Source organism: Vanessa tameamea, chromosome 9, assembly GCF_037043105.1.
Source record: "Vanessa tameamea isolate UH-Manoa-2023 chromosome 9, ilVanTame1 primary haplotype, whole genome shotgun sequence".
NCBI lineage: Eukaryota > Metazoa > Arthropoda > Insecta > Lepidoptera > Nymphalidae > Vanessa > Vanessa tameamea.
Window position 1 is genome coordinate 13,109,942 of NC_087317.1, and position 26,246 is coordinate 13,136,187.

The window sequence follows — 26,246 nt, forward strand, 5'->3', positions numbered from 1 at the left end:
GATTTAAAACGCAGAGACATAGCGGTTAGTATTGTCTAATGACTGGAAAACTGTGAACGTTGTAAGACATTCTGTAGTATATTTAATATCGTGCGAAACCTGGGCGAGTTGCTAGTTAAAGATAAAACGATAATTGATTCGACGAATTGAGGTAAACAGAATGTGTTTAGTGATGTATTTTTGAGAGCAGGTTTTCATTTTCGTTAATTTGTTTCAAGTTATTGAGTACTGATAATCGTGTTAAATGGTATATCAAAATTTATAAACTCAGAAGGACATGATGCAAGATAAATTTATTCTAGGATACATATATTATATTATGACTTTATTAATAAATACATTACACTGCGAATTCTGGCAATAGTAACTGAAGCTTATTTTCTCAGTAAAGTGTACATGGAATACGATGTTTGAAGTATCTGGAACAAGTAAATACTTTGTTTTAAATCAGACCTTCCTTCTTCTAACCTATTGCATAGATGTGACGTAAGGTCTAGTCCCTCCATAGTGACTGTCACTCTTAATAGAAACGATCTGATCGTTATGGTGGGGTACCCATTATTTCGAATTTATTTATATACATATTAAGATGACTTTGATTACAAAGAAATTGATTAACTGACCGACACAAACATCTCCATGTTAAAAGTTATCATCCCAAGAGCCCTGAACTGTATCGGGATTTGAGCCTTGGTAATGATGAGACAAATACACTTTTTTATATTCACATCCTCAACCATTTCCCACGAAGAACTGTAAGCTACATTCGCTACTTCGGCAGCCTGAAAAATAAATGAAAAATTGTTAATTATAATTTATAAATGTTCCTCTAATACGATGGGATATAAGTGTTATTTTGTCTTGGCATCAGTCATCACCAAGCCGGTGATCACAGATCCAGTTTGAATCCCAGATCAAGGATCGTCTTGGTCTAGGCCTTTGTGCAAACCCATTTACGTCGACCACCGACCGTCGACTTATCAAACATTCTTCCGCCAAATAACAATATTTAGTATTGTTGTGTTCCAGTTTGAAAGGAGAATGAGCCAGTGTAACTAGAGCACAAGGAACATAATATCTTAGTTCCCAAGGTTGATAACGTATTTTTAATACGAAAAATGGTTAGTATTTCTCATTCTTGATATTAAAAAAGTTTGGCTTCGATATTTCGAAATACACATAAAACCTTGCACCTTATTTATTTCGATACCGAACTTCATAAAATAGACCATGAGAGCAGTGGAATAGACAGTGCAAATATTTTTGCACAAAAATATCTGCGCATATTTAACTGAGAGATCGATCGCTGTTGCTCAAATTCGTTCAGAAACCTTAATATACTTTATATTAGTATTCACTTGTCTGCACGCAAAGAAAAAAGTTGGTATGTTTTATAAATAGTCGAAGCTGATTTGACAAAATTTGCAAGAAGTCTTAAGTTATGATACTTGACTGTTTGATTCAAATAATAATTCCCCGTTGATTCAACCCAATTGCTCCTCTGATAAGTAATGGATCCACATAACTCAGAATTTCACAGATATTGTAAGCGTGTTTTCGTAAAATATTAAAGACTATCGAATCTAAATATCAATGGGAGATTAAACGATACGAATTGATACAAATACTCACATTGTAAGTAACGTCCGAGATGAGGTAGCACGGCAGGTAAACATGGATGATGGTAGCTACTGCAAATAAGTAGTATACGCCGTTTATATCCTTATTCTGGAATTGTCAAGAAAATACACCTTATATTCCCGAACAAAGGGACCAGCTGAAAAACAATACTCTGTTTCGAGTCGGATGTACTGTGCTTGTTCCTTTTGCACAAAATTGTATGTGCCATTCTGGTATAACAGGATATAATTACCAATATCTCATTACCAATGCTCTGCATGAGATGCTCGGCGGAAGGAAAACATCGTAAGTGAACCTGTAAGTAAGCACGTAACACAGTAACTTCCGAGAGTTTCGGGCAAGACAGACGTTCCATTCGGAAATAACATCCGAGCTTAATCTTCACGAGGAGAGTAGAGTTTAAACAAGCACGACACTGACAAACTGTAGAAGCTTTGCATATTTATAACATCCTCCGTGGTAATCTATAATATTATTTTGGCAGTATGTTAATTGTTATTACCTACTCGATAATTTGTAGTACTTGTTAGATTTTGCCTCGGACTTAGGCGAGGCATTTTGCTATGGTTTTGTCACTATTTTTGCATTTTTGGGCAAACAGTGCAATCTGCTAAAGGGCACTAAACCGTATCATATTGAAATGAGAGGCGAATACCCGCGATTTGCCATTTTCCCTTACTTTATAAAAATATTATCAGAATATTGCTATGGTGTGGCTGGAATTTAAGCTGTCAAGATCCTCGCTCGTCACTGTTATTGTAGTGAACCACTTACCCTTCATGTCCGAATATACTATTCAAAAATAATGTAACTTGTTTTTACACAGGCATGATTATTTTTTATTTTTAAACAAAATGTATTATAAAACAAACGAAATTAATAATTACGACATTCGTTGTTATTTGACTCAGCGCCATCCCAGTTTGTAAGATCGCGTTGACAAAAATTCCGACCAACCAAATTTCAAAACATTTCTGAATTTCACCGATCAACCTGAAATTGAATTAACTATTGTAGTGCAATTATATTAATCAACAATTAATATATTTACTATAGAAATAATAATAACTTTTTTATATTTATCTCTTCATTATATTTGAAGATCATTAAATGGGTATAACTTAGGAGATAGGTAATCATTGCATAGATTACTTCGTAAAAAGGTCATATTTTCTTTTAAAAGAATAAGGTCAACTTCTAGTTATCTTGCAAAAGATTCCTGCATTATTCTAACAGATCATTATTGACCATTTACAAGATCTCGGAAACTAGGAAAATTCCTTCCCTATAAGTGTTAAGAAAGATTATTTATAAGGTATCTCAGAAGTAACAATAACTAGTATTTTCTTAAGAAGAAACTTTTCCCTAAAGGTTTTTAATTTCAACAAACATCGAATCGGATTGGATTCCTCATAATTATACACTTTGACATCATCATGTTATAAGTTCAATTAAATTTAAATCACGAATATAAATTATACACAACTACCTGCTCACTTCACAGTGGTCTTTGACGAATTTTGCAATACGCTTTTTTATTGTTGGGGTATCAGTTGCATCAACAAACATGTACTTCAAGTTTAAGCTAAATATTTTTATTTTCAAAGATACATGGAACACGCTAACGGAGAACATTCCATCGAAACCTGTTAAAAGAAAATATTTTTAAAACATTTTTTTGTTACCGTTCAAAATAGAATCGTTTTCAGATACATAAAGCTTGTTTGATATTCAACGAAGCTTCATGAAGGCAATAATTTAATTCATCATAAGAAAATTTTATATAGGACATCAATTTATCATGAAATAAAGTAGCCGTCTGCTCAATGGGATATCCAATCGGAAAACACTGTAAATATGTTTTTGTACTTATAAAAAGAAAAACTAAATATCGATTTCTATATTTTAGACATCAGGTATGATTCATTTCCATACAAGTTTTCATCTCTCATTTAAGTCCTCTTGGAAAAATCCTGTTAGGTTATTAAGGAATTATAGTGCTAAGATCCATTGCGTTAAACCCCGCGATTTAGGATTTGCGTTGAATGTCAGTCAGCCCTTTTAAAATTGTATTACGATGACAGTTTTTTATCAATACGTTTATTGATTGATGAGAATATTTTTTTCATTTTTATACCAATGATACTGAATGTAAAGTGTACCATACACTTTTAAATATCTTTAACGTTATATAGTATTTATTACCTACAAATCGTATAGGGAAGGATTGCTTAAACGTTTATTACGTTAAGAATGTTAATATATATGTTGTGAATGAGCAATGTTCACAAGCCCTTAATTTAAAAAATCCCAAAAATTAATTATAATTTAAAAACGATTCTTACAAAAGATATATACGAGAGCTCAAAGCTTCGACCTGTACTCATAACTCACCTGTGAATTCAATAAATACGACCCCAACCACGAAAATACTGTAAATTGCAAGTATCTCAAAATAGGGACTTTCATATTTTTGTTCCGTAGTCAGATAAAATACTTCCATCTCATGCACCATGAATCTTCGAGGATTATCAGAAAACATCATGGAATATAGTGTGCAGACACCAGCCAACACTGGATATGAAGATGCGGTCACCGACATTATTATGAGCCATATTTTTTCTAAACTCTTAGACTTTTTGATAGTCTCAGCGACGAGCTGCTGGTATTCTTCGGGTAAATAATTGAACTTTTCGTAGTCTTCATTTATACCGTCAAATAATGCCCTTATTTCATTACTTCGAAATACCGTTATCATAAGCTGAAATTTATTTAAATAGTAAACATTATAAAAATATCGTCCAATCAAGTCAATGTTTTATATCAATATAAATTTCAGGTTTGTTCTTAAAGAATAACTCCCCAGCATCTCAAAAAGTAATTAGGTGCTAGTTTTATTCTTAGTTAAAAAAACTTACAGGAGATAATATACCTTAATGATGACAAAGGTTAGGCATATAATGATGATGGACTGTCTAACTAGATTGGCCATATCGTTTTTGAGAAATCGAAGCCGCAAATCATTACAAGCCAGCATTAGTGCTGGACTCACGGACAGTATCAAACATCCTAAAATTACATAATTATAGTTAAGCAAGGTCTACCAGAATAGCTATATTCGAGTGGGACACCCCTCGAGTATAGATATTCCTCAATAGCTCTTATTCTTAAATGGAGGAAGACTTGACTGCAATATTACGTCGCGTAGAATACTTTCAATATAATTGTGATGTCGTAATGTTTTCTTCCAGAATAGACAAGAACGTTAAATACACGCTTGTCACGTCAGTAGTCTAAGTCGAAGTAAAATTACAGTGAATATAAATGGTTAAGTGGTAAAGTGTCGTATTATAAATGAAGACATATTAACAAATAACTGCACAATTGTTGCGTCACAATTTGTTAATATAATATATCGCTAATAGCAAATCTCATGTAATACTTAAATCGAAGGTTTGTATATTATTACTCCTTCAACTTCTTACTGGAAAAGGCTATATCGTAACAAAATACTCTAAAATCTCATATGAAACACGTTGCATCTTCTGGTATTAGTTTCATTGGTATATATAGTGCACTCAAACGTGACTTCGTGGAGCACCAATATCCACGGATTGATAAAATAGGTCCATAGACTCTGGTGCTGGAGGAAATTTTAACTACTCCTCACATTACCAAAGCGCCACCAACCTCGGGAACTAAGGTATTATCACTCAATCACCCTTCAAACTGGAACACAACAATACTAAATATTGCTCCTAGGTGGTAAAATATATGATGAGTGAGTGGTACCTACACAGGCGGGCTTGCACAAAATCCTACCATCAAGTAATAGAAGCATAAATAGTTAATGATTTTATTTCGATACAAAGGTTCCTTGTAACTTCAGACTTTCGAAATTTCTTACCAATCAATATTTTTCTTTTGCCATCGGTACGTGGGTTCGGATACATAAGACCGAGGGTTAGCAGAAAAGTGTTAATTTTGTATGTTTCCGAGAGGCTTTTAAATCTTTTCCCATCATCTACTGAAAATAATTTAACCATTCATTTATTTATTCCTCAAAACTAAAATATTGTAACATAATTCTTAATATTTATTATTAAACATAGCTTACGTGCAAGCGGTCGCCGAAACATTTCCCAAAACTTCTTTCACAAAATTAAAAGTGTGATTAGAATCCCAATGAGAATTCCGAAAGCAGGTACTGGGTAAAGAATAATATTTTATTTTACTAACTGCGATATGGAATACGTATGAAACAAACGAACAACACAATATATAATTAGTATGTAAATATGCTATGAGAATTTGTCTGTTAAAATGTAGGAGTGCTTACTAGCACAACGTAATTCTTTTGTTAAAATTTAAAATAAAATCTTGAGTAAAATATCGGCTGACGTTAAACAAAACATAAAACAGAAGCACTAATTATTCATAATATACGAAAAACCTAATGAACTAGTAATAAGTTACATCATTCCGAGATTTGTATTTATATATACACACTACGTTTAAAATAGCCAATCAATAAGCTTAAATCTCATGTCAAAAAAATCTTGACCAATCAGACATATTAGGCAATATTCATGATAAAAAGTGTACACTTAATCTTCGTTGATTTCCAAACAGGATCTACAATGAATTTTACAGGTAAATAATGATTCATAAATTTTATTGCCCTTTATTGAAATAAACTCTGTAATTAAAAGAGTAACTGCTGAGTTTCTTTCGGGTACTTCTAAGTAAAATCAAGTTTGCGAACTTTGGTTTCCGGCGGTAGCTTTAGATTTAATCCAATACTGTAACGTGACGATTCAAAAGTTCTTTTATGAGCCTACTTGAATAACGAATAATTTGATTGGATTCGTCAGCCAGTGGACAAGTTTGATTAAAAAAAAATCAAATAATTTTCCTTAACAGGATACTTTCTTATTTATAAAGATTAATCATATATCTTATTTAAGTTAATTCGAGTTCTAGAACCGACACTTACACTTATCAAATTATAAGTTCTACCGTATTTTCTAATCCGATATCTTTTATAATAAAGGCTTTCAGCTGCGTTGAATAATTATATTATATAAATAATTAAAGTTACGATATTTGACAGCTGCATATTAAAAAAATTCTTGCAAAGTACAGTGCGGTACTAAATTTTATCACGATTATTTTATATCTAAATTTAACTTATGTTATAAATTGCAGTTTAGTAAATAATCAGACTACACTTCATTCTGCTAGGCTTTTAGTTGTCAGGAAGTATCCCGTGATTTGGAAAGTCGTAAAGTCATTGTCCTTTCTTAAGTCGTGATGGGACTATGAGTATAGGGAATAGAGTGTGCGCCTGTGTACTAAGATAATACTAGTAAAACTGTGTATCACTATGTTTTGTAGATATAGGAAGGTCGGAGAGTGAATAAGCCAATCCCCCTTAACGATATATGGGGGTAACTCTACAAATTGCAATATTCTCAATATATTAATTTTCAAGTATCGGTTTATTTTATCTTAGTTATTGATTGTTTTAAAACGTTATTAATAAAATAGTGAGAATTTAAACTGAAAAGTCTTAATGCAAGTCTGGGTAGGTTTGTACCAGCCGACTCGGTAGCATGCGAAGCACCCGCCGAAGAGAAGGAGAGGGTACCGCTTGTTTTTTAGTTGGTATTCCGAGGTACCGGGGCGCACTCGGCGTCCTGGGCACCAGCAAGTCCCACATACTCCTTCACTTCCACGTAGGGCAAACCCGTAAGGAGTTTCACCGGCGAGATAAAAAAAAAATGTACCAGCCACTATAATATGTAGTGTTCCACTTCGATAGTGACAAGGGATATGACATGTTAGGTCTCATGTTTGAAGGCACATAGGTAGAGTAAGTGGTTTTTACCCACAAAGCCAGTGTATGGGTAGATATCACTTAACATGTGATGCAATTGTAGGTAGGTATAGAACAGGTACCATCCAAAATTAAAATTTAAGAGAAACTATAACATGCTGCCCACGCTTTCGACACTGCTTGAAATGGGTTCCGTAGCCAAGTACCAATTTAAATAAGATTATTATCTCTGACTGGTTTAAATATACTTAAAAATAATAGTAGAATACGAAGTGTCTGTACCGCAACAGTTGCGTACTTCTCACAAGCTCTTTGATAACAGAACATGTCAATCAAAATATGTTTAACGATTCTATTACGGAATCATCCTTACGTCACTTTAATTTTTAATAATATTGCAAAGAACTACTGAGCCGACTTCAAATAGGGGAGATTATCAATTACTTACCATATTTTTTAGTATTGAAGATTTCTTACGAAAGTAATAAATTATCTATAAACAAATGTCCTGGCTGACTGTTTTAACTGTGACGCTTAGTTTTTCTGAAGGATACCTTCAAACCTGCGGGTTTAAACCCAGGCAAGCACCACTGAATTTTCATGTGCTTAATTTGTGTTTATAATTCATCTCGTGCTCGGCGGTGAAGGAAAACATCATGAGGAAACTTGCTTGTATCTTATTTCAACGAAATTCTGTCATATGTGTATTCCACCAACCCGCATTGGAGCAGCGTGGTGGAATATGCTGCATACCTTCTCCTCGAAGGGAGAGGAGGCCTTAGAACAGCAGTGGGAAATTTACAAGCTGCTAATGTAATTTAAGGTGAACATCAAATCCCCTCAATCTTCAATTCCATCCAATGGAAACGTAAATGACGGATTTGCGTGTGAACGAGCCGTAAAAATATTAAATAAAAAAAAAAGATTTATAAAATCAATTATGGCAAATAATAATGCCTAAATATGAATTTATATTAAAACTAAAAACTATGATATCATATTTAAATTCTTACATTACCTTCGTGGTCCACCAGCCCGCCATGCACAAAAACCAAGGGAAAAAATCTGAAAATAAAACCAACCAGAACTTTTCAAGTCTGATTTTTGTCCAAGGGTTTTTACAAATTACATAATACGTGGCGTAATTTAACTTAGCAAAATCGATTATCCCTTAAATCCGCAGAATGCGAAATTTATATGAATAATTACTCCATAAAAATGTGTTTTCCTATTGTTGTTATTGAACACAAACATGATACTATAATTATTCCTTGATGTCTCTCTTTATAATGGCTTAAATATCTTTTGTAAGTTAAGTCCACTTTTTGAATCAAACATAAGTTTCTTAGAATAAGAAATTAGATTACAGGGACCTATTATAAACTTTTCTTGAGAACATTTTTGCCAAACTAATAATTTAAAGGCAGAGGAAGAGAGCCTGGCACCTGAGTATTCTGTTGTATTTGTGATATTTAATCAGAGTAACAAGTACAATAAACTCTTGCCCTATAAAACTCTATAATAAACTTAAGATTACCAGTCAGCCACGACGTAAGAAACGAGTTGGCAACAAAATGACTATTACTAAAATAACAATAATTAAATGTGTGAGCCAGGGTCTCTTACGTTGATATATAATACTAAGAGAATATGGTGCATTGTAATGTCGAAAAAATTATGCATATATAATCGTTACTTCAAAAAAAAAAACAAATACAAATCTTTGTGACATGATTTATTCAACGAATGCATTTCTATCTCAACCGTCTATGTCTGATGAAAGTGAAATCGTTGACGGAGAAACTTTTCTTTTCTTCTGTAGACTTATTTGACTACCGGTACTTGACTTTCGATACCGATTCTTCTTATGTACTTCCTTCTCGACTTTATTACACATGTTGAGAATACTGTCACGCAATTCTATGGGAATATCATCGACAATAACTTCGCGTAGCAACGAATTTTGCACTTTTTGTCTATATGGAGATAATGGATGAACTTTTTTCGTCCTTTTAAATTTACTTTGGATTCTCTTCGAGAGATCTTCAATGTTGCCATTCAACCATTGTTTATTTACCCACACAGTAGTATTAATACAACATATAAAAGACAGCAATCCTGCACACACAGATAAAATATACAAGATTATGGATAATACTGCAGATATGCAACCGTTTTTGTAGTCTATTTCTCCATCATCACATGGACACAATCTTCCATACATGAGATCTTTTAGAAGTAGCAGGTTTTGAGAAATTGTTGAACAATTAGATTTTAACCTGACTCTTACTACATCTGCTTCATCGGGTGCAATTGCAACCGTTCCAAGTCCACTGCTGATTAAGTAAACATCTTGAATTGATAATGGTGAACTTAAATCTTTACATACATTTGCTTTTGAAACATATACAATGTCTGGTAATTCTTTATCTATATCTCCTAAACAAAGAGGCGCTTTAATGCATCTCTTAATATTTACATCATAAAAAGGCCTTTGACCATAATATTTGACATCACAATCGGTAGGTGAACAATTGTCTAAAGAGTTCTGATCTATTGTTTGACACCTAATAGCTTTATCATTAACATAATCTTTAATCAAAGATCTTTTCCGATCTTGCAATGTAGTGTTAAACGGAATATGAATCTTTAACTTTTCTTGTGTCTGATCGCAATTATATAGTAACACTATTTCACAATAACCAAGTAAGTCATGTTGATATATTGCTGGGATAAAATATGTTAATGTGGTCCGATCCTTAGGTTTCACAAGGTTGAAGGTATCACTGTGAACGTCCATTACCTCACAATCTTCTTCTGTACTCCTGGTATCGGTCAGACAACATTTTTTGACTGTTGAATAAATTATACAAGTCTCTTCGCGGTCGTCGTTTTCAACATCTACATAAAACTTAATCGCAACAGATTTTTTCACTAATGGTGATATTCCCTTATCGACGACAGAAATAGAAGCAAATACGAGAATATTGTGAATTAATAAAATGCATAAGCATTTTATATCGATCATAGCATTGTCGAAATTTGACAGTCAATTTATATTTGTATATACTCTTTGGTATCAAAGTTATAAAGATTTTAAAGGTTTTTTAGTTATTTAAAAAAAAAGCTATATGAAGCAAACTAATTTAATAATTAATAACATCTTTTAAATGAAAAATGTGGATAAAACTATATATTTATTTATTTTATTAAAATTTTCTAACTTGTTAGTTACATATCAATTAAATTCAAAATACCTATTCACAAATAAAATTAGCAAGCATTTTTAATCAAAACTTTATTCAAAATTTATTCAAAACCTGCTCAAATTATTTTTTAAATCACAACATTCTTATTATGACAAAATTAAAGTTCATCGTTCAGCCAGTCCGAGGTCCGAGTCCAGTATTCAAATTTAATAAAATCTGAAGCTCTTTCTGCTATGATCATCGTAGGCGCGTTAGTATTTACACTTGTTATAGTTGGCATGACACTTGCATCTACTATTCTTAAGCCTTTTATACCTAAAACCTTTAACTCACTATCAACTACACTAGTGGGATCATCAACTTTTCCCATCTTAGCTGTCCCAACTGGATGGTAAACATTATAAGTTACAGTTCTTGCCATGCATTCCCAGTATTCATTACTTCTAAACTCAAAACCATCGCAATCTTTAAATTTTATTCTTTCAAGTTTTGCTCCCGCTTCTTTAAAAACTTTAGTCTCAACTATATCAGTGACACGTTTGAGGCTTTTGATAAAAGTAGACATATCACGTTTGTCGCTGAAATATTTAGGATATATTTTTGGATGATCAGTAGATACCTTAGAGCGTAAAATTATTTTACCCTTTGAAAACGGTCTACATAGAGATACAAACAATATTATCATTTCATTTTTTGCATTGACTTCTGAAAACTGTTTACAAATATCGTCAGTGAATGACATTATGTTTCTACACATGGGATAAATATAAGATGTATTTGGTACAAAGTAATTATGATCTATTTGTACATCAGGTAACTGTTTACCACTTGGTACGGAAATAAATGCATTAATATTAGGTTGGTCGTAATTAGTAGCATGTGGTCCGCTTTGATCGAACAGATATTGTGCTGCTGCTTTAAGCCAATAGTCACTTGATTTTTTTACTGCTCCTGTATTCAAGGTAAACGGTACAGGTATGCGTACGTGATCTTGTAAATTTTCTCCAACCGGTAGGTCTGCTATGACATCTATTTTTAATTCTTCTAAGTGTTTTTTTGGCCCAATCCCTGATAGCATCAACAACACGGGTGTATTTATGGTACCAGCACTTACTATCACTTCTTTTGAAGCATAATAAGTCAACTCTTCTTCATTTAGCTTCGTAATTGTAACTCCAACTGCTTTTGAATCTTTAAAAATAATTTTATCAACAAAGGTATTTTTCAAAATATATAAATTTTCACGATCCCTAGCCGAATTTAGAAACGCTGTTGCTGAACTAACTCTTCTACCTTTATGATTGCCACCCTGTATCCTTCCAAATCCCATCTGCGTAGGCCCATTTATATCATCTAGATAAGTTAATCCCATTTCAATATAAGCTTGAATTAATTTATTAACTATGTCAGGGTGAGTGAAATTTAATTTATCAACAATATACAAGCCGTCGGTTCCGTGGTTTTTTCTTAAAACTGGATCATTAATTATTATAGGATCTACATTTTTTTCGCTTTTCATAAAATATTTCTTAATATTTGGCCAATCCCAACCATCATCGTCTGTTAAATGCCATGGTTCATAATCGCCGGAACTGCCTCTCATGTGAAGAAGTCCATTAATAGAACCAGTGCCACCAAGCATTCTGCCTCTAGGCCAAAACGATTTTCCATCCTCACAACCTCTATTCGTCGTTTCATCTTTTTCTGTGTAGTATTGCCATACTTGGTCACTTCTATGTGTCGCTCCAGAGAAGTTTGGAATCTAAAAAAATTATAAACCTGTACCTTTGATAAGGTTTGTAATTGTGATAAATATAACCGATTGTACTTTCTCTCGTCATTTTAGTGTATTCTATATATGTAATTAATTCAGTTTTAATTACAATTTTCAAGTTAGCAAAAACTTCAAAGTTCGATATGAAAAATAGAAAGTACGCAGATGAAAATTGTAACTGGAGGTATTTTTTATTTGATACCGATGAAGCAGACTACTATAACATGTACATCAGAAGCATTTATTTTTATAGTCAGTCTTAGACTTAGACTAGTAAGGCATTGGAAATCTAACAAATAAGAAAATCTTCTAATTTTGTTTTTGAAAATTAAATAGGGACCATAATTAAAAGAATAATATATTAAAATTGGCAAAATTATAGAGCAATAATATACGTTTAAAAATGCCGAAGCTTGGTAGTAATGCGTTATGCAATACCGTCTGGGTAGGTACCACCCACGCATCAGATATTATACAGATAAACGGCTCGGCTATACTCAGTATCATGAGAGGTGAGAGAGCCAGTGTAACTACAGGCACAAAGGAACGTAACATCTTAGCTCCCAAAATTGGGAGCGGCCTTGGCAATGTAAAGAATGGTTAATATTTCTCAATGCGCTAGTGTTTATTAGTGGTCACCACTTCCCATCAGGTGGGGTATTTGCCTGCACGCCTACCTATAAAATAAATATATAATAAGAATAAAAATAAAGTATTTTTTTCTAGCCGACTTCAAATCAGATAATGACTATTATTATAATTTTTTAATTATATGGTATTCTTTTATAATGGGATGATCGATGGCGAACCAGCCACTTGATGCTAGGTTAGTTAAAAGTATTGGATCGTTTCTATATAAAGCACCCGAAACCCTTCCGTAGCAAATATTGACAGCGGCTATACTTACAATACTCTCAACTGGGGGATTATCTCCAGCTTCAATTAGTAAGACCTTCCATTCCTTGACTTCTGACAAACGGTTGGCGACAATCGAACCAGCGGTTCCAGAACCGACTATGATGAAATCGAAGCTGTCATTATCTGAAATTTAATATGTTTATACCGTTAGATTATAATCTATCGCAATATTGTAAACTTAGTATCGAATAAACGTATAAAATAATGTGTTTAATTGTAAACAGTACATATATTACAGGTAAAAATACTTCAGGTCTCCTATTTTTTAAAATTAGTTTAGAAAGATTAGATCTATTTATTAGCATTTTTTTAAAAGACGACTTACTAATAGTCCTATTTAACCCCCCAATTAAGACCAAAGCTTGTGCTCGGAGTGGGGACCACAATAGCCCAAGGGTTTAGGCTTGAACCTACGAGTTTAAACATCGCTGGGCGGCCAGTAAACCATTGCGCTTATGATCGTAATTTAAAATTAATACCTCTTAAAATGTTTCACTAAATGTTACTAGGCAAAATAATACCGAATTATATAAAAGAATAAGTATCAATAGCGCAAGTTGATTTATAAAAGACTCTGAGATGCATCACCAATAGTCTAAGACTTGACCATCATCGGTGAGGCTTTCCCAACCCGCGCCGCGTCAAGAATCCGAGAAGAAATTAAGACGAGCCCAATAGAATAAAACATTGTATAATGTTATATCGTTATATAGAAACGAACGACTCGAAAAAATAATATTTTTAATATTAAGTACCTCTGACACGTGGTCCGTGGTCCTCAGGCCATGGTTCTGTGATAAGGCACTGTGCGGTCAACAAATGCGATATCAAATTTACGAAAACAGCCCCAGCTGGACCTTGGTTTGGGCACTGATTGCTTAAGCATGTCATCGCTGAATCCTGAAAATATACGTAGTTTTTTTTATTTATAATAGGTTGGTTTAATATATACATTTTTCGTTACTATTTTTCTGATGAATTAATTCATTATATTTCATACTCTGTCACTAGTTGCGTCACCGAATTGTTGTTCTCGGAATTCCTCAAAAAATAGTTTCGACATCATAAACGGTGTTATAAATAATTACGTATCCGCTTCAAAACTGCCAACGCGCCATCTGATGGAAAGTGTTACTGACTATGCACATTGGCACTATAAAAAATATTATCACTAAAAGTTCCCTTATGCCTGCAATATCACTGTCTCGCTCATCCTTCAAATCGAAACCTAAAATACTAAACAGTGATCTTTAACAGTAGAATAAGGTCTTCTTAACGTATATATAAGGAACTCATCTCCTACATCCACTAAAATTATGACATCAAATTAAAAAAATTAAATCACCTGATAAGCTCAAATCATTTAATTCTAAATTGACTAAAACAGTACATTAAACATAGTTGTACAAATTGAATTGTATTTAAAGTAAATTGTAACAAAATATGTACACGTCTTGTCGAGAGACCTCTTCGATTCAACTGATATATTTATCGAATAAACAATGTTAAATCATAAACAATATTTATATTCAGATTATACTATCGCCAACGATTAAAAATAAACAATATTAACTGTTAATTGTAAACAGATTCGTGCGGTGGATTTGATTAATAATTTGGAATATTCTCTCTGTGTTTATTAATTAACAATTTTTCGTCTGTTTGCTTTTTTTTCTACTCTTACTTTTTTTTTATTGTTTTACCGTTCTCTAATAACTACCGAACAAAAAATACAAAAATTTAATAGACAGAGGAGGATAAGCTACTGTTTTGTTTTTGTCTATATTCATATATTCAGTCTATATATATATAGACTTATGAAATCTATATAACCATATCTGTAGAACTCATAAGCTCAGGTATATGCAAAAGTTAGGACTGTCTGGCGCTAACTGTCTAAGGACTTTATATGTATATGGCCCGTGACAAGGGACTCCAATAAATTAATGCCTTATTTTTTGTTACACTGACAATTTCACAAAGACTATTTCAATAACTATTATTATTTCTTATTATTATCTATAATGCCTAACCAACATAAATTACTAGGTGGAGTTAGGTGTCAATACTGGTACTTGTATTGTATAGTGTTTAAACGCCACTGGTAGTGATGATGACTTAGACAATCCTACACGAGCGGTACTAATTTATAGAATGATACCTAAACAAGCGCATAGGTAAAATATTAATTACTCTTAATTAAAAAGGTAGATATTATAACGGGACTTGTCGCCTTTTAGAGAGCCGAAAAGGTCCAGTTCGAACGCGTGCAACTTAAACGATGATAGCGGGTTCAAAACCAGGTGAACACCACTGAATTTCCATGAACTGTATTTATTTTTATAATTTATCTCGCGCTCGGCAGTCAAGGAAATTCTGCCACATATATATCCACCAATCCGTATTGGAGCAGCGTGGTGGAGTGAAGCTTTAGCCCAGCGATGTGATATTTACATGCTGTTACTTTAACTGTTTGTCGTATTTTGAATTTTTTAATTTGGCTTAGCACTTTCAAAGTTATTAAAAGTTGAATGTTAAGTTAATGAAGCTACGCACCAGAAATAATGGAATGGGGCGTGCAGTAAATTAAATTCTTTGAATATTCTAGGTAGGACGTACATAGTTAAACACGAATATAAACAAACAGCTGGTCCTATCTTAGTGATAATAAAGAACAAAAATATTCAATATAAAAATTACTAAAATATTTAAAGTACATTTGGGTAACTGTAGATTCAAAACGGATTGCATTTTTTTTTCTTTTTTTATATGAGGCTCACTTGATGGAAGTGACTACAACTGTCCAAGTATGTCTGCAACACCGGGGGGCTTGGAGATACATTACCGAACTTTGAAAGAATAATAATATTCGCAACCCCGGTTCGAGACCTTCACTTTTGCAAAAATTCATAATTGTCATTCATGATGATGAGAATGTCAAATTTTTAAATGCTTCTCCTGAAAAATTACATTTTCGCAAGTGACTGTATCGCACCGGGGGTGCGATTCTATACAATATAATATTGTTCTATATTGTTGATATTTAGGTGGAAATAAATAAACGATTACTTAGAAAAATGCAACGAACGTAACAAAAGGTTACAAAGCTTACATGACAATCACCGATTAAGAAAAATAATATAAAATAAAAGTTGTCAACTAATAAACAAATAAGGTTGCGTTCTTATATGCCAACAGATGTAATGTTAATATCTAAATCTATAAAAACGCTTTCCTTTTCCATTCAAAACCTGATTACTACAAGTGTAACAAGTCTGTTCTACTTCTCAACTTCTAGATAAACTTTGAATTTTAATCACTTTCTTCCAAACTCCAAGAGCTCTTTTATTAATTAAGAAATGTTTCAGAGATCATTAAATATTTGCTATTAAAAAAATATTAATTGTCAACATATTAACATTCACATCAAACTTATAAACTCGAAAATAATAGAAAAACAGATCAAAGGTGCGGACAACACGTCTGTGGAGGTATGTTTATTAAAAGAAGAATGAATAGGTCAATAATACTATTTTTGCTTAATTAATCTAAACTCCATAGTCAGGAAACTTCGTTAAGCAATACATACATACATATGTGGGTCCAAGTACCTACACTGAAGCCGCCTGTTGGGGTAAGCTCCTATCCCATTTGTTTAATAGAAGAGTAGACCGAGCTTTATGCGGCCATTATGTTTAATTAATATTTATAAAAAGGATAAGAGAAGATTATTTCATTTGAATATGAGGCCACGTCCTCCCTAATGTTGCCCGTAAGTTCAAAACTGTCCTCTGTAAAACAACGCTTACAAATATGTGAAATACGACACATCAATTAAACCGTGGATAATCTCGTTGCGGTAACATTTAGTTCCCATTTCACACGATCAATTCATTATATGCGGAATACAAATGATCCGAACGAATCTTTCACTTGATTAATACATTAGCATAGCGCCAACCCTGCGGCGCGAGGCTGCAAGGGTACGCACTACACATTTGTAGCTGGCGAATAAGTACGATAGTCGCTGATATACCACGGTTATAAATTTGTTAAAATCTGTTAAACGACGACCTCCGTGGTCGAGTAGTGTGTACACCGGTTTTCATGGGTACGCCACTCCGAGGTCCCGGGTTCGACCCCGGCCGAGTCGATGTAGAAAAAGTTCATTAGTTTTCTATGTTGTCTTGGGTCTGGGTGTATGTGGTACCGTCGTTACTTCTGATTTTCCATAACACAAGTGCTTTAGCTACTTACATTGGGATCAGAGTAATGTATGTGATGTTGTCCAATATTTGTAAATTATTTGTATTTGTTAAATAAACGAAATGTTTCGCATGCGACCCAATAGTTAATAAATATATAGATGATAAAAAAACTAATACTAGTTGACTTTGAGGCAGGACATATTATAATTATAAATTTTAGTTGCACTTATATAACTTTGAATCACAAATACTTTTCGATAGAATCTATATTCGGAGCCGGTTAACGTTTAATAAACTTCTGCAAAGTGCTTGTCGTTTACAAGTTTAATTCCTGAATAAAGTATATTTTGATTTTGATAAAACTTTTGAACTTTTTTTGTATATTTTTTTTCTTTTCATACAAATATGTGTCACATTATAAATAAAAAAAATATGCATCTCCTTATATAAAACAATATAAACGGACAAACAATATGAGCCGAGATGGCCCAGTGGTTAGAACGCGTGCATCTTAACCGATGATTTCGGGTTCAAACCCAGGCAGGCACCACTGAATTTACATGTGCTTAATTTGTTTATAATTCATCTCGTGCTCGGTGGTGAAGGAAAACATCGTGAGGAAACCTGCATGTGTCTAATTTCAACGAAATTCTGCCACATGTGTATTCCACCAACCCGCATTGGAGCAGCGTGGTGGAATATGCTCCATACCTTCTCCTCAACGGGAGAGGAGGCCTTAGCCCAGCAGTGGGAAATTTACAGGCTGATTATGTTTTATGTTTATATTTTTTAAACGGATGAATTGAGAAAACGACGTCTAACAAATTATTCCAATGAAAATGACATCAGAAATACTACATTCCATTTCCTTGTATGGAAATAATAAAAATCAAACTTGATTCATCTCCAACGAATGCGAGTATAATTACAAAAACCTACCGCGTACGTCATGGAGTATAATTATGGACCACGTATAGTGACAGCGGTGTGACCTAATTAAACTAGTGGAAGGCAATTTTGTCGGGCAACTTTGACCGAAACCGATAACTAACATAAATTTTATTAGCTCCGAATGTCCAATTCTATTTCTAGAATATCTAAGTTGTGACAAATTCAACGTTTTGAGTTAGGAAATTTTGCCGCCCAAGACTCGGAACTAATCGGCCCATAGGGAAATCCCCCTATAATAGCCGCCTGTGTGACCTGTAATGTAAATATTTATTCGTTTGACTGTTCTATCCATCATCATTAGTACGAGCGACATTGACTCTAAACTAACTTCATTCGGGATATAGCAAGACAAACAACTGTTTTTATTAATGTCACTTTTTGAATACAGATGTTCTGTGTCTAAAGTTATCATGGGTATAATAATTCGTAGCCGGATTAAATTTCGAAGTAAATTAAAATTGTTTTCATGGTTTCTGAATCAAGTATTTATCCAGTTATTTACATATGATAAAAACATATAAGGGTTGACTAATTAATTATTTCAATAAATCTGTGGCAACATTGGCAGCCTGCCAATTCAACTTAAATTTTGCTACTTTTACCGGAGCAAAATGAGTGAATCTCATCGATGAAATATTCTCAAATATTTTAATTATAAATCACCCGAGCGGACTTCGTACAACTTGGGAGGGATTCGCTAGACTCTTTGTATAGTGTGTACCATTGAAACCTTTCGTTTTAACCAATGATTAATATAATTAACACAAAACTGACGCTCAAATTGATTCGTTTAGCCTATAATTAATAACCTTATCATGGCTATTATTAAACTGAACAGTGAAGAAGTGAAACATTCTAATGGCCCTAACAGTACTATTTATTAAGGGGACATTTACATAACATATTTGGAAAACTTTTGAAAATATTTATTGATATTCGCTATGGTTTATTGTATATGTTACTGTAAAAGCTCGAACTACGGTAAATCCTAAGATTTTTCAGTAAATCCTAAGATTTACCGATTATGAATGGTAAATGTCGATAAAACTTTGGGATTCGAACATTTTCGAACATTTACCATCATTCACTTGGTAAATCTTAGGATTTACATGTTAGGTTAGGTTGGAATGGTGATGGGGTGCATGTCAGTCGCCTCCTCGTGGCGCACCCCGGGCAACGGTGCCGGCTCGAGCTTGCTCGTCGGCCACGGCTAAGACTGATGCGGAGGGATGCTCCTGGTACTTCTACGACCAGCGGAGTGGACTGTGTGAGCGGCCTCGTTGACAGGAAGGGGGGGTGTCTCGTTATGAGCGTCGGAGGTGTGGTCGTACATCGGTGGTCAGCGGCAGAGCCAGTCATCCTATCCGCCGCAAGGCGTCGGCCCTTGGCGCCCGGCCTCCAGTGGCAGACTCGGGGGAGTCCGTTACGTTAAAGGGACGGAGGCAGCGGAGGAAGGCGCGCCTTTAGGCGCGCATTCATTTATTTGGCCGCCTTACGGTGGCCACCGCAGGCGGGGCCTTGGTTGTAAGCCATGGCGTTCCCGTAGCCCCACCATTATGTGGCGCGGTGGAAACCCGAGGAGGTTTTAGTGGGTAGGACATGGCATTAGCGTGCCCGGCACGGGGCATTAGGCCCCGGTTGAGTCCCACATACCCATCCCGGTCCTCCAATCGGGCAGAATGCGTAAAACAAAAAAAAAGGTAGGAATGGTGAAAGTCCGAAAAAGTCGTCCCTTTATAATAAATACTTACATTTACCAACTCATGTCGGTAAATCTTAGTATTACTGGAAAATCTTAAAATTTACCTTAATTCGAGCTTTTACAGTAACATATACATACGTTGTGACCCTTTACTTCGAACTGCAATAAAAAATCAATCTCAAAACGCTTACATTATTCTTGGTAAGATTAAAAGGTGTAGAACTGAAGCACCATTCATTGTTATTTGGTTGCTTCCTTTTTTTCGTCCTTTTGGTCGAAAAAAAACGGTTTATTCAACCGCAAATAAATTACATTCTGTAACCAAAATCGACTCACAATGATTCAACGAAACGATAAAATCAAGTGATGTATTTATTTGATATTTTGATTAACAATTCATTTTGTGTTCGATTTGTTTGGATTATATTGTCTAAGTAGTTCATAAAAATAGTAATGGATTAGAAACCAGGCAGGGTGTGTGATAACTGACGGAAGTCGATCCGTATATATATATATATACAGATATATATATATATACTACTACTACTTGAGACATACATAAACAGATAAATATGAGAATATATTAGAAGTTGGCGAAAAAATGGACAGACGCGAATATTTACTTTATTGTCAATTTAATTAGATTTAATTTAATTTACATATAACATACAAAATAACTTTATTGGATATATTACTACTACTTTACTAGATTTTATGAAATAGCATCTAATTAAAATAAAATATTTATGAACAATGTTTATAATTTTAGTAGTTACCTCAGTGGGTTCTATAGTCTATTTTAACTACAAGAGAAATAACGCAAAATAAACTACTTTGACATTGAATTGACGCAATCGGACTTGACCATTTCATATAGGTTATGCCAATTTACTATAGCAACTCGATGATTGATACGTACATACGTACATACACATCAAACAATTCAATCCATTTACCTCCACAATAACATCGAACTAGACGATCGAAGCCGATCGATTAAGAGGTGTACTTTAAGAGGATATACACAGGTCTTTGATCTTGATCTATTCGGCATTACCGATAAATATGGCGCACGGACACCTCGCATCACCTCGCATGTGTCCTGAGCAGAATGTCCATTCAGCGCAACGTCTCGTCTGCACTGATTTACTTTGTCGATTACGTATAATTATGGTTAAATATATTAATAATATACACATATTCCTACAATTCTATTCTACATATTCCGCAAAAATATATCGAAGGTTCCCTTAGTATTGTGTTACTAAATATTCCAATTTAAAAAAAGGCTGATAATTATTGCCCTTTTTTAATTGGAATTTAAATATAATTGGCCTCCCTCTGAATTTCCTATTATAATGAGAAATTCAGAAGGAGGCGTTTCCATAATTACTTCTAATACTTGTGATTGGTTTTAATATTTTTTTTAGATTTTCCGATGACGGTTAGCAAAAAAGAAAAGAAATCAATGTAACTAAAATTAAACCAATTCACGTATATCCACGCCTTAATAAAAAATGGCGACCACGTATTGCATAAAATTGCAAATCGAGTGTTTTATAAGAAAAGACGCGGAGAATTTTTAATTTATTGAGTTATCATCTATAAATAATTGAATTGAATTTAAAGTTGAATTATGTTGGGAATTTTTCATATTTCATATCATGTTTATGAATAATTGTCTGTATTTATTAATATATTCAGTACGCAAAGAGAAAGTGGGCGTACTACCGTACCTACTCTTTGCGTACTATATATTTAAATCTTATACATAAAATGTATAATAACATCAGACGTACAATACTTAATATTATAATTATTTGCAGTAATATATTACTTTTCTTTTTTATTTAATAATATTACGTAATAAAATGATACGACGATTAGCAATCATTTTTTTTAGATTATATTTAAACTGTAAAACATGTATCTAACTATAATTAGTACCAATACTAGTCCAACATACAAAAATATTATACCTATTTACGCGGTTCCTCTAACATCACCTCCGTATTTTACGTAAACTGCTTACTTAAAAGCTAACATAATTATATTTTCAGACCGAGGCAAAGTCAATTTTCCATTAAATAAACAAGATAAATACTTACCTAAAATTTCAAAGGATTTTTGAACGAACTAAAGAACTCTATCTTGAGTTTTAAAGCAAACATTTTAGAAACAATTTGTATCTGTCATATTGTATTTGTAAGTTGTATCAGTGTTGATATTAATACAAGTATATTATAATAAAAAATCTGGAATATTATTTACAAATTAAAATGAAAAGTACACTGACAAATACTTTCAGACTGACTAACTGGGACTCGCAGTGCCACGTCTACATTGTGTGCAGTAGCACACAATATAGACGTGAATTAATTTACGTTTATTTTTCATTTTACAAAAGGTTCTATTTTTAGCTGTTCCACATGTCGTACATAGTGTATGTCTGTCGCAGATACATGCACGCTTTCCATGAGATGTACTTTAATAATGTTATAATAAATTGTCTGTAAATCGTTCAATCAATTTAAGTGAAGCACTTTGATTTTTTACGTGCTTTGTGTAAACCTGCTCGGTAGATACCACCCACTTATCAAAATATATTCCACAACCAAGCAGCAATAATAATTAGTATTGTTGTTTTCCGGTTTGAAGGATCTGTAGGTCAGTGAAAGTATGTAGTGTGCCTCTAGGCATAAGGAACATAACATCTTAGTTCCCAATGTTGGTGATGACGATGAATGAGATGAAAAAACAATGAATATTTCTTACAGTGCCAATGTCCATGAACCCTACGATATGAACATTTTAACTTTCTCAAACTTGCTCTGTGAAGCTGAAGTCTATTATAATATCGCTTATTATATATTTACAAAACCAATTGATACACGGATCTGGATGGAGTGTATACATTTATGAGTTAATATCATAATAATTTCCTCCATGTTCATGAACATTATGTCATAAGTATGTTCATAAATTAAAATCAGGGATGCATCGATACGCCTTTTTGCTGATACGATACCGATACCGATACTCTTAGAAAAATATCGACGATACCGATACCGATACCGATACACTTATCGAATTTAAATAAAGGTAAAATAAATGTAAGTAGACATGTTGATTGATTGTTTTTATTTAAAAAAAAATATTAAAATAAAACGTTACAGACTTGAAATGTGAATATTGGTAATTAAGCTCAGTAATTAAGGTTCATTAATAAGAGATAGTAACTAAAAAAACATTAATCAAATTTTTGTTTAAAAAAAAAAGTATTATCTCGTTTGCAACGAAAATGACAAAACAAGAGGCGCGTTTACATTACTTTTTTAAAACATATAATTTGAACAGTATCGTTGTATCGGCCAGAAATATATCGCCGATACCGATATATCGGAAAACCTGCTGTATCGCCGATATATCGGTATCGGTATCGGATGCATCCCTAATTAAAATATAAATAAAAAAATATAATCTACTTTTCAGTAAGTAAACTTTTTCCATAAGCACATTAATCCATTTTTTAATTTCGTACCAAAAATGTAATTGCAAATTATTATGCAATTTTTGTTAGTTAATTTAAGTAGGAAGCTGTGATATTGATTGCATTATAATAAGTGATTTAACTTAAAATTTGTGATAAAAAGTATAATACTTTTTGGATTCAACATGGATAGTCTCTAAAGTACATAGTACGTGTATCCAAAACTTTGCGCGCGAAATGTCATTTCATTTATAGTTTGACGTCTATCAAACAAATTATTTGAAATCCACAGTTTGAAACTGTTATTTATAAATAATATCTAGTACTGATTTTTAACGAGATCAATCTTTCATTCGTATAAATGGTACAAAATGTTTTTGAAGAAAGTTTATACACTTGTATTTCTGCGCAATGAAACCCAAATCTTATTAGGCTTGAAGAAACGTGGTTTTGGTGTAAATAAATGGAACGGTTTTGGCGGCAAAGTGGAGCAAAATGAAACAATTATTGATGCCGCAATACGAGAATTAAAGGAAGAATGCTGTGTAGTTGTTAATAAGTGCGATTTAAAAAATATAGGTCATTTGGAATTCACCTTTGAAGGAGATTCACTGTTAATGGATGTACGAGTATTTTCAGCTTCTAATTATCAAGGTGTCCCGGTTGAAACAGAAGAAATGGCTCCAAAGTGGTACGGGTACGATGAAGTCCCTTTCGACAACATGTGGCCTGACGACCGAATTTGGTTTCCTTACATGGTAAAAAATAAATTATTCTTTGGTAAATTCCATTACAAAGGTTTTGATACTATATTGAATTATGAACTACAAGAACTGAAATCTATGGAAACGTTTTACAAAAATAAGAAGTAATGGTTTAATTGTTTTCTAAATGAAAACAGATCATTGTTTTATTTTCTATGTTTAAAAAAATTGCCCTAAAAAGGTTGTTTTAAGGCAATTTGTTTGTTACCTATTTAATTTACATCCACTGTGATTTTAGTTTTATAAGTTACTGATAATATAAGATAACTTCAACGTTATTCATAGTATTTAAGAAATAAAAATTATAATTTGATGTTCCCTTTTTGTTTTAAACAGATACAGAGAATTATTCTCCAATAGATTACACCATAGCTATTCCAATATCTTTGTAATTATTATAGAAATGTTAAATAATTATGTGTTTATATGCTTTTATAAAGTGCTTATATTTTTAATAACTAGCCATTACAAAAAAAATAATGTAGATTATTTTCATTAATTGAATCATTCATTAATAATGTTATCTAATTTATTTTAATCTTTTTAATAAAGTTTTTATTTTATGGAGTTACATTTTTTAAATAATATTTTGACTTGCACTTCTCATGATACGGTTACAGTACAGGTAGTTTGTATACCATTGTAAAAATAATTAAATGGAAATCATTTCAATATTATTCAAAAATTTGTTTAATGTAGAAATAAAAAGTAATTCAAAACTTGCAAATAAAATCACTAATTGAAATTCTCAGTGTTGTTTAATTATGATTAATAAAAACTGAGACTATATATCAATTTTTTTTTTTAATTTAACCTTCAAATTGGCAATTAGTACCATTTTTTTATTGTCAAAACATCACTTATAAATTTAAATTAGAAAGTAGATAAGCTGATTACATCATAATTCATAATGTATTTAATGGAATGATTATTTTATCTTTTGGGGAAGAATTTTCATGAGGTAAGGTGGCCTACGTAAAATATGTTGAAGGTGTCTAGGTAACTAGTATCACGGCAGCGCTCAAGAGATTGGAGAAACAAGCCATCTGCCGCACGGACGCGCCCGCACCATTAAGGTTACTTTTAGAATGTAGCTCATTTCAGACACGAGAATTTGTACTTGTGCGAGTTTTACTGGACGCCGTAAGTGCGACATTAAAATTGGTTTAAATAAATACTGCTGTCAAATCCCTATGATTTGTCACAGCAGTATATACAATAAGATGTATTTTATGGAGTTGTACTGAAAAAATAATGTGAAATTGATACTATGTTCTACGAAAATAATAAAAAAATTAATAAATCATTTTTATTCAACAATTTTTCATCAGAAGTAAATTAATAATAAAATCTGGAATTACAATAGTTCATTGACTCACATTAGAAATTTGTCTCCAAACTGTATAAAATTACAAAAATGCACACACAGATATGCAACCTTAGTATGTAAAAAGTGAAGCTAAAGTACACAATATTTATATTAATACTATTTGTTACGATTCAGTTATTAAAATTATACAATAATTACTTAGTGATGCACAATAATGTTATAAAATTATCAATAGGTAGTTAATGTTGGTCTTGGGACATAGTACCATTAATAAAAGAACAGTATTTTAATAAATCTACTAGCATCCATTCTGTTTAACATGAATACGTATAGCAATTCATACTCCTGTTTTATCTAAAAGATTTTTGAACAATACAACCATTCTAAAGCCTAGTTCACGGAACTATATGGAATTATTTA

General features: G+C 32.8%; 3 protein-coding genes across 3 annotated transcripts; 1 reads left to right on the forward strand and 2 right to left on the reverse strand.

Annotated features, from left to right (window-relative positions):
* Window positions 1-302: 302 nt before the first annotated feature.
* On the reverse strand, window positions 303-5,609 carry LOC113402060 (odorant receptor 4-like). Its single transcript, XM_026642183.2, has 8 exons — window positions 5,549-5,609; window positions 4,574-4,710; window positions 4,036-4,402; window positions 3,131-3,287; window positions 2,529-2,634; window positions 1,633-1,728; window positions 624-782; window positions 303-419 (listed from the first exon to the last, which is right to left on the reverse strand). Exons 1-8 carry the CDS (start codon window positions 5,592-5,594, stop codon window positions 375-377), a joined length of 1,113 nt encoding a protein of 370 aa, XP_026497968.2. The 5' UTR covers window positions 5,595-5,609; the 3' UTR covers window positions 303-374.
* Window positions 5,610-10,664: 5,055 nt separating this feature from the next.
* On the reverse strand, window positions 10,665-14,851 carry LOC113402061 (ecdysone oxidase-like). Its single transcript, XM_026642184.2, has 4 exons — window positions 14,727-14,851; window positions 14,137-14,281; window positions 13,371-13,504; window positions 10,665-12,451 (listed from the first exon to the last, which is right to left on the reverse strand). Exons 2-4 carry the CDS (start codon window positions 14,270-14,272, stop codon window positions 10,847-10,849), a joined length of 1,875 nt encoding a protein of 624 aa, XP_026497969.2. The 5' UTR covers window positions 14,273-14,281; window positions 14,727-14,851; the 3' UTR covers window positions 10,665-10,846.
* Window positions 14,852-23,987: 9,136 nt separating this feature from the next.
* On the forward strand, window positions 23,988-24,929 carry LOC113402057 (oxidized purine nucleoside triphosphate hydrolase-like). The gene has a single exon (XM_026642179.2). It carries the CDS (start codon window positions 24,104-24,106, stop codon window positions 24,602-24,604), a length of 501 nt encoding a protein of 166 aa, XP_026497964.1. The 5' UTR covers window positions 23,988-24,103; the 3' UTR covers window positions 24,605-24,929.
* The last annotated feature ends 1,317 nt before the right edge of the window (window positions 24,930-26,246 follow it).